This window comes from Sminthopsis crassicaudata, chromosome 4, assembly GCF_048593235.1.
Source record: "Sminthopsis crassicaudata isolate SCR6 chromosome 4, ASM4859323v1, whole genome shotgun sequence".
In the NCBI taxonomy this organism is placed as follows: Eukaryota; Metazoa; Chordata; class Mammalia; order Dasyuromorphia; family Dasyuridae; genus Sminthopsis; species Sminthopsis crassicaudata.
In genome coordinates, this window is record NC_133620.1 from 454,807,506 (window position 1) to 454,820,577 (window position 13,072).

Here is a 13,072-nt window from a genome sequence, read left to right on the forward strand (position 1 = left end):
TTATCACTACGTGGCAAGAGACCCCCAGGAGAGCCTCCCGCTCTTCCCCCTCGACTCCCAGGGCCTCCCCCTGTTGGTCACCCCCAGCCCGAGTCACACACCTTGAAGTCAAACTGGACATCCATGTATTTGCCAAACCGGCTGGAGTTGTCATTCCGGAGGGTCTTGGCGTTTCCAAAGGCCTGGCATGGGAGAGAGGGGAGGATCTTTGGAGGAAGAGTGTCCCTCTAGAGGAGATCGATGACCCCTTCTGTGGCCCCCGAGAGCACGGCTCCCGTTCCTCTTCCCCTTCCCTCCCCCGACTTTGCTGCTGCCCCTGGAGTCCTTCCTACCTCCAGCACAGGATTGCTCTGGAGCAATCTGTCCCTCACAGCTCCTCCTCGCTCACTGGCTGGGCAGGTCTCGGCGTAGAACTGCAGCAACCTCTTGGTGGCCTCAGTCTTCCCTGCCCCGCTCTCCCCAGATATCAACACGGCCTGATCCCTTCTTTCAGTCCGCAGGGCCCGGTACACCGTGTCAGCCACAGCAAACCTAAAGGGGTGTGGGGGTCAGACTGGGGGTGGGGATGGGGTAAACACTGGGGGGAGGGTCAGACTGGGGGATACAGGGGGAGCAAATGTGAGGGAAGGGGGGGTCCCACGGGGGCAGGTGTGATTCATGGGTGGGGTTCATGGGCAGATGGCCGGGGAATCACAGGTCAGGAAGTTACTCACTGATAGTCACCAAGGAAGGGGTCATAAGGGAGGTGAAGAGGTTGGGGGTTCCAGGTCTAAGGAATCAAGAGGTCAGGACTCAGGAAAGGTCACACTGGTCAAAACCAGAGAGGTCACTCACAGGTGGGGGGGGACCTCATAGAAGCTGACACCCCGGTAACGTTCCATGTGCTGCCGGCTGTAGATCTGGAGGTCCCGATAAGGGTTGACGGAGACCAGCACAGGCCCAATATAAGTCTGCAGAACAGGGGATGGGACAAGAAGAGGAAATTTCTCCCAGACATTCCTGTAGTTTCGCTGGCCCCGGTCCCCAAGTGCTTTCCCCCCTCAGCCCCCTCCCACTTCCTGGGGTCTCACATAGATGAGGTTTTCCCGGAAGCGCCGTCTCAGGTTCTCGATGAACGCAGCTTCACTAGTGAAATTCTCCAACAGCACAAAGTCCTGGACCCCAACCCGGTCCCTCGCGGTCAGGGCGCTCTCCATGCTGGTGATCCGGACTCCGTCACTTCCCAAGGCCTGGGGAAGAAGGGGGAGAGGTCTATCAGAGCTGCCTCCAGTGACAAAGGCCAGGGGAAGACCAGGTGTCATCTACGAAGCACAAAAGGTAGAGGAAGATTGGAAGGCTGGGACACAAAGGTCATTGTATGAGAGGAAATGCCATGATCCATTGAGCTTGCAGGAAAGAAAGGTCCTGATTCAGCCTGTGCTGGGTCTCCTCCTCCCCAGTGTCACCAGCCCTCAGAATCTCAACTGGGATCTTAACAGATGCTCGCTCCCTCTGACTCTCTTCAGCCTCTCCAATCTATCTGTTGTCAAGATAAACACACACACACACACACACACACACACACACACACACACACACACACACACACTTTTTGAACCAAGAACCTTCAGTGGCTCCCCAGTGCTCATCGAACAAAATAGAGACTCAAGCCTGGAGTTCAAAGCCATCGACAGTCTTACTCCCCCTTGGCCATCAATTATTCAACAGTCATTTATTAAACATTACTAAGTGCTGGACACTGTGCTAAGTGCTGGGGATACAAGACAAAAGTGAGAAAGTCTCTAATCCACGCAATTTACACCCTGTCAGAGGAGACAACAAGCATGCATATGATTCTATGCAAAATAAATATAATTTGACAGGAAGGCACTAGCAAGTGGGGGCAGCCCAAAAGGTCGTCATGTCAAGAGACCCTTGACACGAACTCTGAAAGAAACTTGGGATTCTAATAGCTCATCCTTTAAGGTTTGCATAGTATAGTAGTATACATCGATGGGCAATATGCTTGTATATATGTATGTATGTATGTTCATAATTGTATACACACACACATTTGATTCTCACAAGTCTCGGTAGGTAGGTAATATTTATCATCCCCATTTTACAGATCAGGAAACTAAGACATAAAGGTTAAGACATAGCTACTCAACATCTGAGACAGGATTTGAACTCAAGCCTTCCTGATTCCAGGTTTAGCACTCCCCAGCTTCTACACAACCCACCTGCCCCAGAGCCTCATGGTAGTCAAGGGGAGAATGCAGTCCAGATACGGGAGAGCCCGTACAAAGGCAGGGAGATGTGCTGTGAGTAACAGCGAAAATGACAGTTAGTATATATAGAAGAATAGCACATGATTAACATATATTAGATTACTTGCCATCTAGGGGAGAGGATGGGGGGAAGGGAGGAAAAAAATTAGAACAAGATTTTGTACGGGCGAATATTGAAAATTATCCAAGTATATATTTTGAAAACAAAAAGTTTTAATTAAAAAAAAAAAAAGAATGACATTTAGCTACACGGATAAGTTTGTGAAGGGTGGTAATGTTGAATCAGGCTGCAAAGGTAATCTGGAATTGAGTTGTTAAGAGCCTGAAATGCCAAACGGAAGAGTTCCCTGTAGAGGGAACAAGAAACTGCTGGGGTTTTTACTGTGAAGGAGACTGAGGTGGTCAGACTTGAAATTCAAGGAAATCACTTTGGTATCATGGGTGACAGGGCTAAGGATTGCACTTGTGACCAATCAGTCATATTTATTAAATATCTATTATGTGCCAGGCACTGGGCTAAGCACTGGGGATGCAAAAAGAGGCAAAAGCCCCTGACCTCAAGGGGCTTCCAATCTAATGGAAAAGATGCCATGCAAAGACAAATGCATACATACATACATACATATATATATATATATATATATATATATATATATATATATATATATATATATATATATATATATATATATATATATATATATTTGTTTTTGCATGGCATCTTTTCCATAGACAGACAGACAAAGCAAGCTCTGTCCAGGATAGGAAGTAATTAACAGAGGGAAGGCACTGAATGAAAAGGGGCTGATAAAGGCTTCCTGCAGAAGATGGAATTCTAGTGATGATATCATAACCCTCAGAAGAGGAAAGATCACCCCTGCAATCTCTCATATGATAAAGGTATCCAGAATGCCGAGAGGTTACATAACACAGCCAGGGTCACAGAGTACCGGGTAGGGGTATCATTTGAGATCATTTTTCTGGCAGCAAAGCCGCTCTCTCTCTTTTTCTCTGACACTGCTGCCTCCTAGCTCTAGGCTTATAAAGACAAACATGAAACAATATGGCGCAAAGACAGAAGGATTTGGAGTCAGGAAGTCCTGAGTTTGAATCCTCCCTTGGATGGGCTGGAGTGGAGAGAGAAAGCTTGTTGGAATTTTCCAGGTATGAGGGAACAGCTGGCGCTACATCACAGAACTGTCTACTAGGGACATTCCACTTCAGTCAGACTGGGCTGCTCCCTCTCCTACCTTCTCCCACAGTAATCCTCACACCAAACATGGTCTTCCCTGTCTTCTATCTCTTATCAGCATCTTTTGGGGGGCTCCACTCGACCATTGCCTCCTGTAGCCAATCAGAAATGAAACCTTCCCAGCTCCAAACTCTTGGACATCTTGGACCTCTTGTGAGTGGAACTATTTTCCAGTCTGTATTAGTTAATTGTTTACCCATTTCACCCTCCTCCCAGCAGATGGAAAGCTGTATTGAAGCAGCATGGGGTACTGTGACGGACAGACAAGACAGATTTGGAATCAGGAGAATTCTCGGGTCGTACCCTGAGCGCGACATTTGCTAAGAGGAAGGCACAAGACTAACGTGTCAGAGGAAGCTTGGCACACTGGGCAGAGCTCTGGACTTGAAGGCAATAGAATCCTGGCTCTGCTATTTACAATCTGGGGGACCTTGAACAAGAAAGTTGTCTCCTCGGTAAAATAAGGCTTTAATGGACTCTCAAGTTTCTTCCCGGGCTAACTGTGTCTCAATTTCTTCATCTGCAAAACAGGGATACATAGCTCTAGGGATAGCACCCACCTCACAGGGTGGTGATCCTCAGATGAGATAATGCATGTAAAGGTCTTTACAAACCACAAAACGATATAGAAATGTCAATGATTACAATCACCATGATCTCCTCACATGACAGGAATGAGCACAATCCAAATCTTTCGCTTGACAGAGAAGGGAACTGAGGCTCAGGGAGGACGAGCTACTTGCCCAAGACAGAATGACCAAGAGCAGACACAGGGTTCAAAACTAGGTCCTCTGACGCGCCATTCAGAGCTCTCGCCGCCGTTCTGGGTCACGCAGGTAAGAAGCGGCAGAGTCCGCTCCGTGCCTACAAGTTCAGCGGTTAGCCTACTGTACAGGACTGCTCTGGACACTCTGTCACTTCCCATATGCTATCAAAATGTGAGCTCTGGCTGGGATCTTTGCTCCTCCAGCATGCACTGCACTCCCCTGCAGACAGTAAGCACTTTGTAAATGCCGTGGAATCCAAAAGGATTTCAGAGACCATTTAGTCCCCTCAGTGCCTGACTTAGAATCACCCCCATATGCTAGAAAAGGGTTGTCTCTGAAGACCTCCAAGGAGTCCATTCTTTTGGGCAGCTGTTAGGAAGTTTCTTCCCTCTCCAAACCAAACCTCAATCTGTCTCTTTGCATCTTGCCCCATCCAGATTCCCGGATCCATTCGGAGGGGACAGGCAGAACAACACTAATTCTTTTCCCTCCCCAAAGTTCTCTCCCATCCCTCCAATGGACTTCAGCAGACATAAGAGCCACTTTAGACAGGTATTCAGGATGGAGGAACAGCACAGTAAGGAAAAAGCCTCCAAACAGGGAGGCAACTCCCTCTCTCTAGCCTTCCCCCAAGCATTCCTGAGGACCAGCCTCAGAGCCTCTCCCTAGCCAGGAAACTTCAGCTCCATGCTCAGGGATGAGGAAGATAAAAGTCCAGCTCCTACCTCTTATTAAGCATTTTGGATAAGTCAGGGATCTGAAAACTAGGCAGGGGAAACAAAGGCAAAACTAAAACACTGTTCTCCAGATTGTGTGGGGTTTTTATGAAGGGGGCCATCGATCATATTTACCCAGATATCCCTGTATCAAGGCCCTGGAAATACCAGGAAAATATATATGTAGAGAATTACATCCAAACTACATACAAAGTGAATATCAGATAATTTGGGGCAGTCAGAATCCAGAAGAAGGAGACTATAGTTAAATACAGAATATATACAGACAAGATGGACATAGTGGTCTGGGAAGTAGATACAACTGGAGGAAAAGTCTTTAGAGCTTTCACCTTCTCTCCCCAAATCTGTATGTGCCCAGCCAGCCGCCCAGCCCAGGCTGCCCTTCCCAGGGAATCTCTCTTCCCTGAGGGGCTCCCCGAGAAGGGCAAAGTCTGACTCAACAAGCTTTCCCTGCCCAGGCTGAACCGCCCCCACAAAGGCTACAGGTGCCCGGGAAGAGCCCTGGGGGCTATTTCGTCAGCGTGAACAGCTGCCTCCCAACCCATCCCCAAGTCCTGAGGGGCCAGCAGGAAGCCCCAAGGGGCCAAGCGAGATGTGCCACTGGGTTCTTTTATTCCTTTACCCCCCTAAAGCAGGTCTAGAAGGACTCACAGGGAGCAGGGGAGGTGCAGGGCCCCAGAGCACCAGGTTTGGAGGCTGAGATCTTGCGTTCAAATTCTAACTGCCACTCACTGCCAGTGTAACTTGGAAAAATCATTGGACCCGAGTGTCTGGGCTGACAAATGAGGCTACCGAACTGCTAAAAAATGGGAAGGTGGTTTCCAGCGCAAAATGCATGGGCTAAGGAGTAGAAGAGGAGGGAAAGGGGGAGCGAAGTGAGGCAGGAATGAGCGGGAAGAGGCCTGGACCTTCTCCATTTGGGGGGGTGGGGGAGAGAGGCTTCTCCCCGGTCCGCCGGGCTAGATTTGGGGAGAGGTTTAGAGAAGGGTCTGAGGATATATAAGCTGCTTCCGCCCAGCTCCTAAAAGCAGTGACCTCTGACCTAATGGGGAAGTCGTGCACATCTGGACAGGGGACACATCTGGACCTGGGAGCAGCTGACAAGTTTTAGATTCCTGCTCCCCCGTGCTGAGGAACGAGCAACGTCCCTTCAGACAAGCAGCCCAAGTGGGCAGCGCTCCCCAGTCCGGCCTACGGCGAAGGTTGTAGCCCCCCGCCGTCAGACGGCACGGGGACCGTGCGGGCTCCTAGTACTGCCCCCAGCAAAAGTCGGGGCGGGGGCTCCCAAGAGGCGCAAGCGTTCCGGGACCAGGGCGTCCTCCCCACCCCCATCCTCTCCCTACAACTTTCCGGGACATTTTTCCACCCGAAATTCCTGGGCCCCGCCCGCTTCCTGCCCAAGCTCCGGAGCTGGGGCGGGGGTTGGCGATGGGGACGGGGAGGGAAGCTCCCCGGACCCCCTCCTCGGCCCCTCCCCCGGCCCGCTCACCGATGCTCGGTACCGCATCCTGACCCCCTAGGCCGTCCGCCTGGGCCGCCTCCCGCACGCAAGCACCCACTCGGCTCCACGGAGGTGTCGGGCACTGGCGGGAGGGGAGGGAGGGAGGGCAGGCGGGCGGTGTCAGCTAGGGAGGGGCGGGACCGCCCACTGCCCCCTCCCCCGCCCGCCGAGAGGCAGGGAGCCACGAGACTGGGGGGTCAGAGAGGGGCTCCGGAGGCCTACGCCTCCGAACCCCGGATACGAGGAGGAGCTTGGGGGACACTAGGAACCGCAAGCCTCTCCACCTCCCCTCCGGAGGGGCTCCCTAATGCCAGACCCCTGGAGGCGGAGCTCCCAGCCCCCTCCCCTTTTTCTCGGCCCCTCCCCCGGGCGGGGGCTCCGCCTGAGTCAGGTTTTCCAGGAGAGCCGTAGATTCCAGGGTGGGGCGAGCTCCACACTATTCCAGCCGGAACCAGGGAGGCGGCCGAGTCTACGCGAACCAGGAATTCACTTCCGGACCCTAGTCTAGACCGCTATATTTCAGAGAGGGTTCGAAGTGGGTCGCTCTAGGACTTTGGCTACCGGTCCTCAAATAATGAAAGGCAGAATTTCCCTCTGGACATCCCCTTTCCCCGCCGTCGAGTTCCGAGAAAAAGCTAAAAATAGAAATGTCCAAATAGGGCCCGGAGCGGCCGGAGCTGGGGGCGGGACGCGCTTTGGGAGAATGACCCTCTCCCCCGACACTCCCGCCTCCAGCCAGATGCCAGGCACCCTTAAACTCGCATTGGGGCGGGAGGGGGGAGAGAATTCCGGAGGAGGCTCACTCCCCAGCATTTAGAATCCCACTGATCAAAAAACTCCGAGTTTCGACCCAAGATCTGGCAGGAGGCCAGAGAAAGGCAGCCAGCCCCAAGTGTGGTCTAGCGGCGTGACCTTGGACCAGTCACTTCTCTCAGATCCTGTTTCCTCATTTGTAAAATGGAATTGGCTCAACACATTCTCTCTCCCCCTCTTTCCTTTGGTCTACTCGGTTCTAAACCTCCGAAGCTCCCTTCGCTCTCGAGAATAACTGATGTCTTCCCTCTTCCACTTCCCGTTTTAAGTCCACAGCTACCCACATTTCCCTCCTTCGGAGCTAAACAGGAGGCCCGGACTCAGGCCCCAGACCTCGAGCTCCCTCAGTCCCGCAGCCCTTATTCTCACTTCCAGGGAGCCCTTCAAAGTCACAACGATCCCAGCCGCCAGCTCGGGGCCGCGAAAGGCTCCGGGCGCCGCTGGGATTTTCAGCTCCTCCTCCCCAGCCCTGGGACAACTAGGGGCTCTCGGGGGATTGGGGTGGTGAGAACAACAGCCGCGGGGCTCCCCTTAGGAGAAGCTCCTTAGCTACAGAACCACGGGCGGGAGAAGGGGACCAGGTAGGCAGCCCCTCCCACCCAGCTATGAGCTAACTTCCCGCAGGGCAGAAATAGGTTGACAGCTGGGACAGGGGGACAACTTCCCCCACCCCGCTCCACACACGTACAGCTAACACGGGAAGGGAAAGCGCAGCTGGGGGATGGGCGGGGCTGAGCAGGGACCAGGGAGGGGGAGGGAGGAATGGTCAGAAGGGGAATGAATCCTCCCAGACACTTCAGCTCAGAGAAAAGGACAGAATTCTGGGCGAAAGGAGGTCATGTGGCCCGAACCCACCATTTTATACATGGGGTTCGATGGGCAATCAGTCGTTCAAGGTCACAGGTAAGCAAGGAGCAGGATTTGAACTCGGTTCCGCTCCCAGTTCAGCGTTCGTTCCTACCCACAGCACGCCGGGTCCGCGGACATTCATGCATCCCTGGGGGCCGGACCCGAGCAGCGCACATGTCCCCCCTCCCCCCACCAGATTGGCTGCCTGGGCGGGGGCGGATCCCCACAAGGGCAGCTGTGGAGCGGGAGTCTCCCCTAACAGAGAGGGCAGCGCGGCTGGGGGCTGCCGGGAATCACCGACCCTCTGCCCTCTTAAAGCAATTGCACCAAACTGTGGCAGCAAACTAGTTAATTACGGAGCCCAGGAGCCACGTGGTGGCTGACTGGAGAGAAGGGGAGTCAGAGGAAGTCAGCAAAGACCTTTAGGAGGGGGCGGAGACTTTGCCCTTTCCTGCGCAAAAGCCCGAGGGAAAGAGCCCGAACCCCTTCCCTTCCCTTCCCCCAATCTAAACCCCAGCCTCGAGGCCACGCCCCCTAGGGAAATCAGGCTCCGCCCCCTGAGACCACCCCGCTCTCGCCGCCTTCGTGGGTGGAGCTTCTTCTCGGGGTACCAGGGTGGGGAGAGGAGCCAGGCGCCGGCCGCGGTTCAGAAGGCAACGGAAGCCTGGAGGACCGGACTAACAGGGGTGTGCATCCGAGAGTGGAGGAAGGAGCCCCCCCAGACCCGGCCTGAACAGTCCCGTCTCGCCCCCTCCCCCTTCCCACTCCCACTCCTCCCAACCTTCGCAGCCAGGCCGGCCCCAACGCCCGCGTCAGGAGCAAGGAATGAGGGGAATCCGAGGGGGAGGCGGGGACGTCACGCCGCGCTCGGGGGAGGGGTGCGGGGCTGAGGGAGGGGATTCCTACAGAGGGAAGCCGGGCGTGGAGTGGGATGGCACACATTCTCGGGATTCCCACCCCAACCCATCTGCCGGGACCCATACCCAGGCCGTGCGCCCCCAGGGGCCACAAGGGAGATTTCATGGGAATTTTCGGGAACTTCCCCGACCCCCAAATAATCACGTCCGGCCCCCAGGTGGGTGAAAAGGGTGACTCCCAGGCGTGCAGGAGCCCAGGTGGCAAGTAGGATATGCTGAAGCTCGGGCGGAAGGCTGCTTCGGTGGGTGTTGTGTCCCGACCTCGCTGCCACACGGCCTCCTGGCACCCGTGCCAACCCTCGCTTCCTGAAGTCGCCTTTGGCTGGCAGCTCTGACAACAGGGGGTGCAGGGGTTCCCTGGGAAGGAGAGAGTGGAGGACTGTGGGAAAAACCTGGGGGAAGTCTTGTAGAAGGCCGGTTTCTAGTTGGAGTCATCCCATCAATTACCGAGCAGCTATTAAGCGCCTACTATATGCAAGGCCCGATTTGTAAAAGTCAAACTCTTAAGCTCAGCTTGCTTACATTTGCAAGATAGAAGTGAGGGTGGATCCCGTACATACATTAAGTATAGAACAACATCTCAGTATCAGATTTAGGGGGGAAGGTGGCCCAGCGACTGAAGGGAAAGAGAAAGCCTTTGCATTTGATGCTGCTCTGAAAGCCCAGAGGAGGACATCCACTCCTATTCTAATTTTACCGATCAGGGCCAAAGCAAGAAATGAGTTACAAAGAGAGCAAGAGGGCAGAGTGCTGGCCGCAGAGGAAGAACTACATTCAAGCCCCACCTCCATAACATGAGCTAAATGATGGGGAAGTCAATTAACCTTTATGAGCCTCAGATTTTTTATCTGTAAAATAAAGATAATAATACCTTTTAGCACTCTGAGGTCAGAGAGTGTTTTTCTGTTTTCTTTTTTGCCTTTGTATTCCCAGCATCTAACACAGTACCTTGCACTTTGGTGTGTAATTAATGCTTGCTTAATTGAATCGAGCTGATCCTGTAGAGTGCTAAAGAAGTGGATGTTATTATTTGAATCCAGGTCTTTTATGACCAGATTTATTTTCCAAAAAGGGCATTCAAGTCTTTTGCTTAGGGAGAAGGACAAATAGGATCAGGAATTCTTTCTACAAGCTACCTGATCACTGGGTCATCCAGCTTCTGGTCCCCTGGAGCTCCGATGAACTCCACTCATCAGAGTGGAGCTGAAAACTCGAATCCCAGCTTTTCTATTTTCTGCCTGCTTGAATCTGGCAAACTCGCTCCCTCCACTCCAGGCTTTGGTTTCTTTCTCTATCAAACAGGATGGGGGTGGTGGTGGAAGTAAGTGGGGGGAGAGCTGGACTCTTCCATTTCACATGCAGGGTCTTTCCCAGCCAGCCACAAGTGACTTTTGCAGATTCCTTACATCTTGTTCCCTTTTCCAGGCTTTGCAGACAGTCCAGGCCCCCTGGCCTATCTGCTGCTCCCCACCAGAAGCAATCATCTCTCCATGGAAGGGTGGGTCACCATGCCTGGAATGTGCTTCCTCTTAACATCCTTCTCAGAGTCCCTACCTTCCTTCAAAGCTCAATTTAAGGGCCACTTTCTATCTGGGACCTTCCCAGATTACCACCGTTCCCCCCAAAAAAGCTACTAGGGTCCCCAAAATTACTTTGTATTTGTGGATCAGGTGGTTTTATTTTACAGAATGGGGACCACTTCATCTTTGCCTCTGCACCCCCAGCTCCTCAAATAGCATCTGGGACTCGATTCCGATTTCCTGCGACAGACAAGCCAGAGAGCCCTGGTGAGTCCCAGATTCCTTCTTTGGAAAATGGAGATAATACTACCTGTTGTATCTGCATCTCAAAGTTGCCATAAGGATGATGAAGAAGCTGATAACATAATTATTATAATAACTAGCATTTACATGGAGCTTTCTGGTTTCCAAAGCACTTTATTTGATCCTCACACCCTCCTGAAGTAGAAGCTATTATTCCAATTGAGATAGACAACAGTTAAATGACTTGCCCAGGGTCATACACCAGATAATTATCAGAGGACAGACTTGAATTCTGGTCTCCCCTACACCAGGTCCAGGGCTTTATCTACTTTGTGGCTGAACTGCTTCCTCAAATGAGATACTATTTCAAACCTCAGCACAGAAGGTACAGGTGACAACAGCTGATCTCTATTATCTTGATCAGGACCTAAGATTTCACAAAATACATAGATGTAGAGTTCCCTGAGGCAGTGAGAGATTAAGTCATTTCCTGGCTCCTGGAACTTATGTTAGGAACAGTACTAGAACTTAAGACTTCCTGGTTCTCTATTCACTATGACACACTGCCTCTCTGTTAAGGATAGACAATACTTAACAAGTATATAATACTTTATAATACTTATTTCTCCACTTCTGGGTCATCTGTGAAATGAGGATGATAATAATAACAGCTCACAGGGTTGCTGTGAGAATCAACTTATATATACATATGTATATATATATATATATATATATATATGTATATATATATATATATATATATATATACACACACACTCATATATATATGTATATATATTATACCTTATGTATTTTATTGACAATTATATTTTTATTATATATTGTAATTATCCTCATTTTACAGATGAAGAAACTGAGATCCAGAAGTGAAGTGATTTATTCCTAGTGACACAATTAGTATACTTGTTACTTGATTATAAGCCCCTCCTTCTCCCCACTTCTTCACATCACATCTTCTCTCGATCATTCCTCATTCCCATCTCCTTTGCTCCTGTTTCTGATGAAGAAGTAGCTCTTTTTCCCCCCTGAGGCGATTGGGGTTAAATGACTTGCCCAGGGTCACACATGAAGTGTCTGAGACCAGATGTGAACTCAGATCCTCCTGACTTCAGGGCTGGTGCTCTATCCACTGAGCCACCCAGATGCCCCAGTACCTCTTTTTCATAAAGCTTCAACATCATACAGCAACCCTGAGAGGCAGATTCTACAGGTAGTAGAAGGAATTTTTCAAAGAAGGAATCTAGGGCTCACTGGGGTTTCGTGGATTGTCTGTTACAGGGACTTGAGTCTGTGTCTCTCCTCATTGGGATCCAGGACTCTTTCCAGTTGCCGTTTGATCTCAAGATCATTAGACTAGTCAACAAGCATTTATTCTTCTTCTTGTCCCCTGATCCCATCCCATTCCTTTTCCTTCAGCAGCTGGTCTCTTTAGTTATCTTCCATTGAAGATTCCTGCCTTGCTGACATAACCTTAAAGACCTGTTATTCCTTCAAGCTACTGTCCTTCTCCCTTTTGCCATCAGGCTCCTAGAAAAAGCTCTTATCTGCCCTTGTTGCCTCTACTTACTCACATCACACTCACTTCCCAAACCCTGGTAAGCTCAATGTGGCTTTCAACCACACCACTGAATGAAACTGCTTTACAAAGATTTCTTAACTGCTAAATGCAGTGGCCTTTTCTCAGCCTCAGCCTTCTTGATCTTCCCAAGCAGCATTTTGTATTGCTGAGCCCTCCTTCCCTTCAGCTATTCTCTCCACCCTCAGTTTTTTGGTCTCTCTGGATTTCTCCTCAGTCTTTCTGGCCGGATCAGCACACATCCCTCCCTCTTTTGGGGAGCACTGTAGGTCTTTGCCCTGGGCCCTCTCTTTACACTTTTTCTCTGGGTGATCTCATCAGTTGTCACAGGTTCAATTATCATCCCAAATCCACATAATCAGTCCTCACCTCTCTTCTGCACTTGCCTTCCTTGTTACCCACGGCCTTCTGCACTGCTCCACTGGGAAATCCCAAAGGACTCAACATGACCAAAAAAGAACTCATTATTATCTTTCTCCTCCAATCCATCCCTCTTCCCAACTTCCCTATTTCTGTCGAGGGCAATACCATCATCATTATCCTTTGAGTCACTCTGATTCACAGCCTGGGAGTCATTCTTACCTCCTCACTCTCACTCAGCATCAG

The 13,072-nt window shown here is 51.1% G+C and overlaps 1 protein-coding gene across 3 annotated transcripts in view; it reads right to left on the reverse strand.

Annotated features, from left to right (window-relative positions):
* MYO1C (myosin IC) overlaps positions 1–13,072 on the reverse strand; it is a 40,958-nt gene that overhangs the window by 20,274 nt on the left and 7,612 nt on the right. For 2 of the 3 annotated variants that reach the window (XM_074263840.1, XM_074263842.1), the window contains exons 2-5: positions 1,071–1,229; positions 835–950; positions 333–531; positions 102–182 (exon numbers count right to left, since the gene is read on the reverse strand). In XM_074263840.1, coding sequence (XP_074119941.1) covers positions 102–182; positions 333–531; positions 835–950; positions 1,071–1,229 — 555 coding nt within the window. Of the gene's footprint in view, positions 1–101; positions 183–332; positions 532–834; positions 951–1,070; positions 1,230–6,515; positions 6,653–13,072 lie in introns of those variants that run through there. The other variant, XM_074263841.1, reaches the window with a different exon arrangement.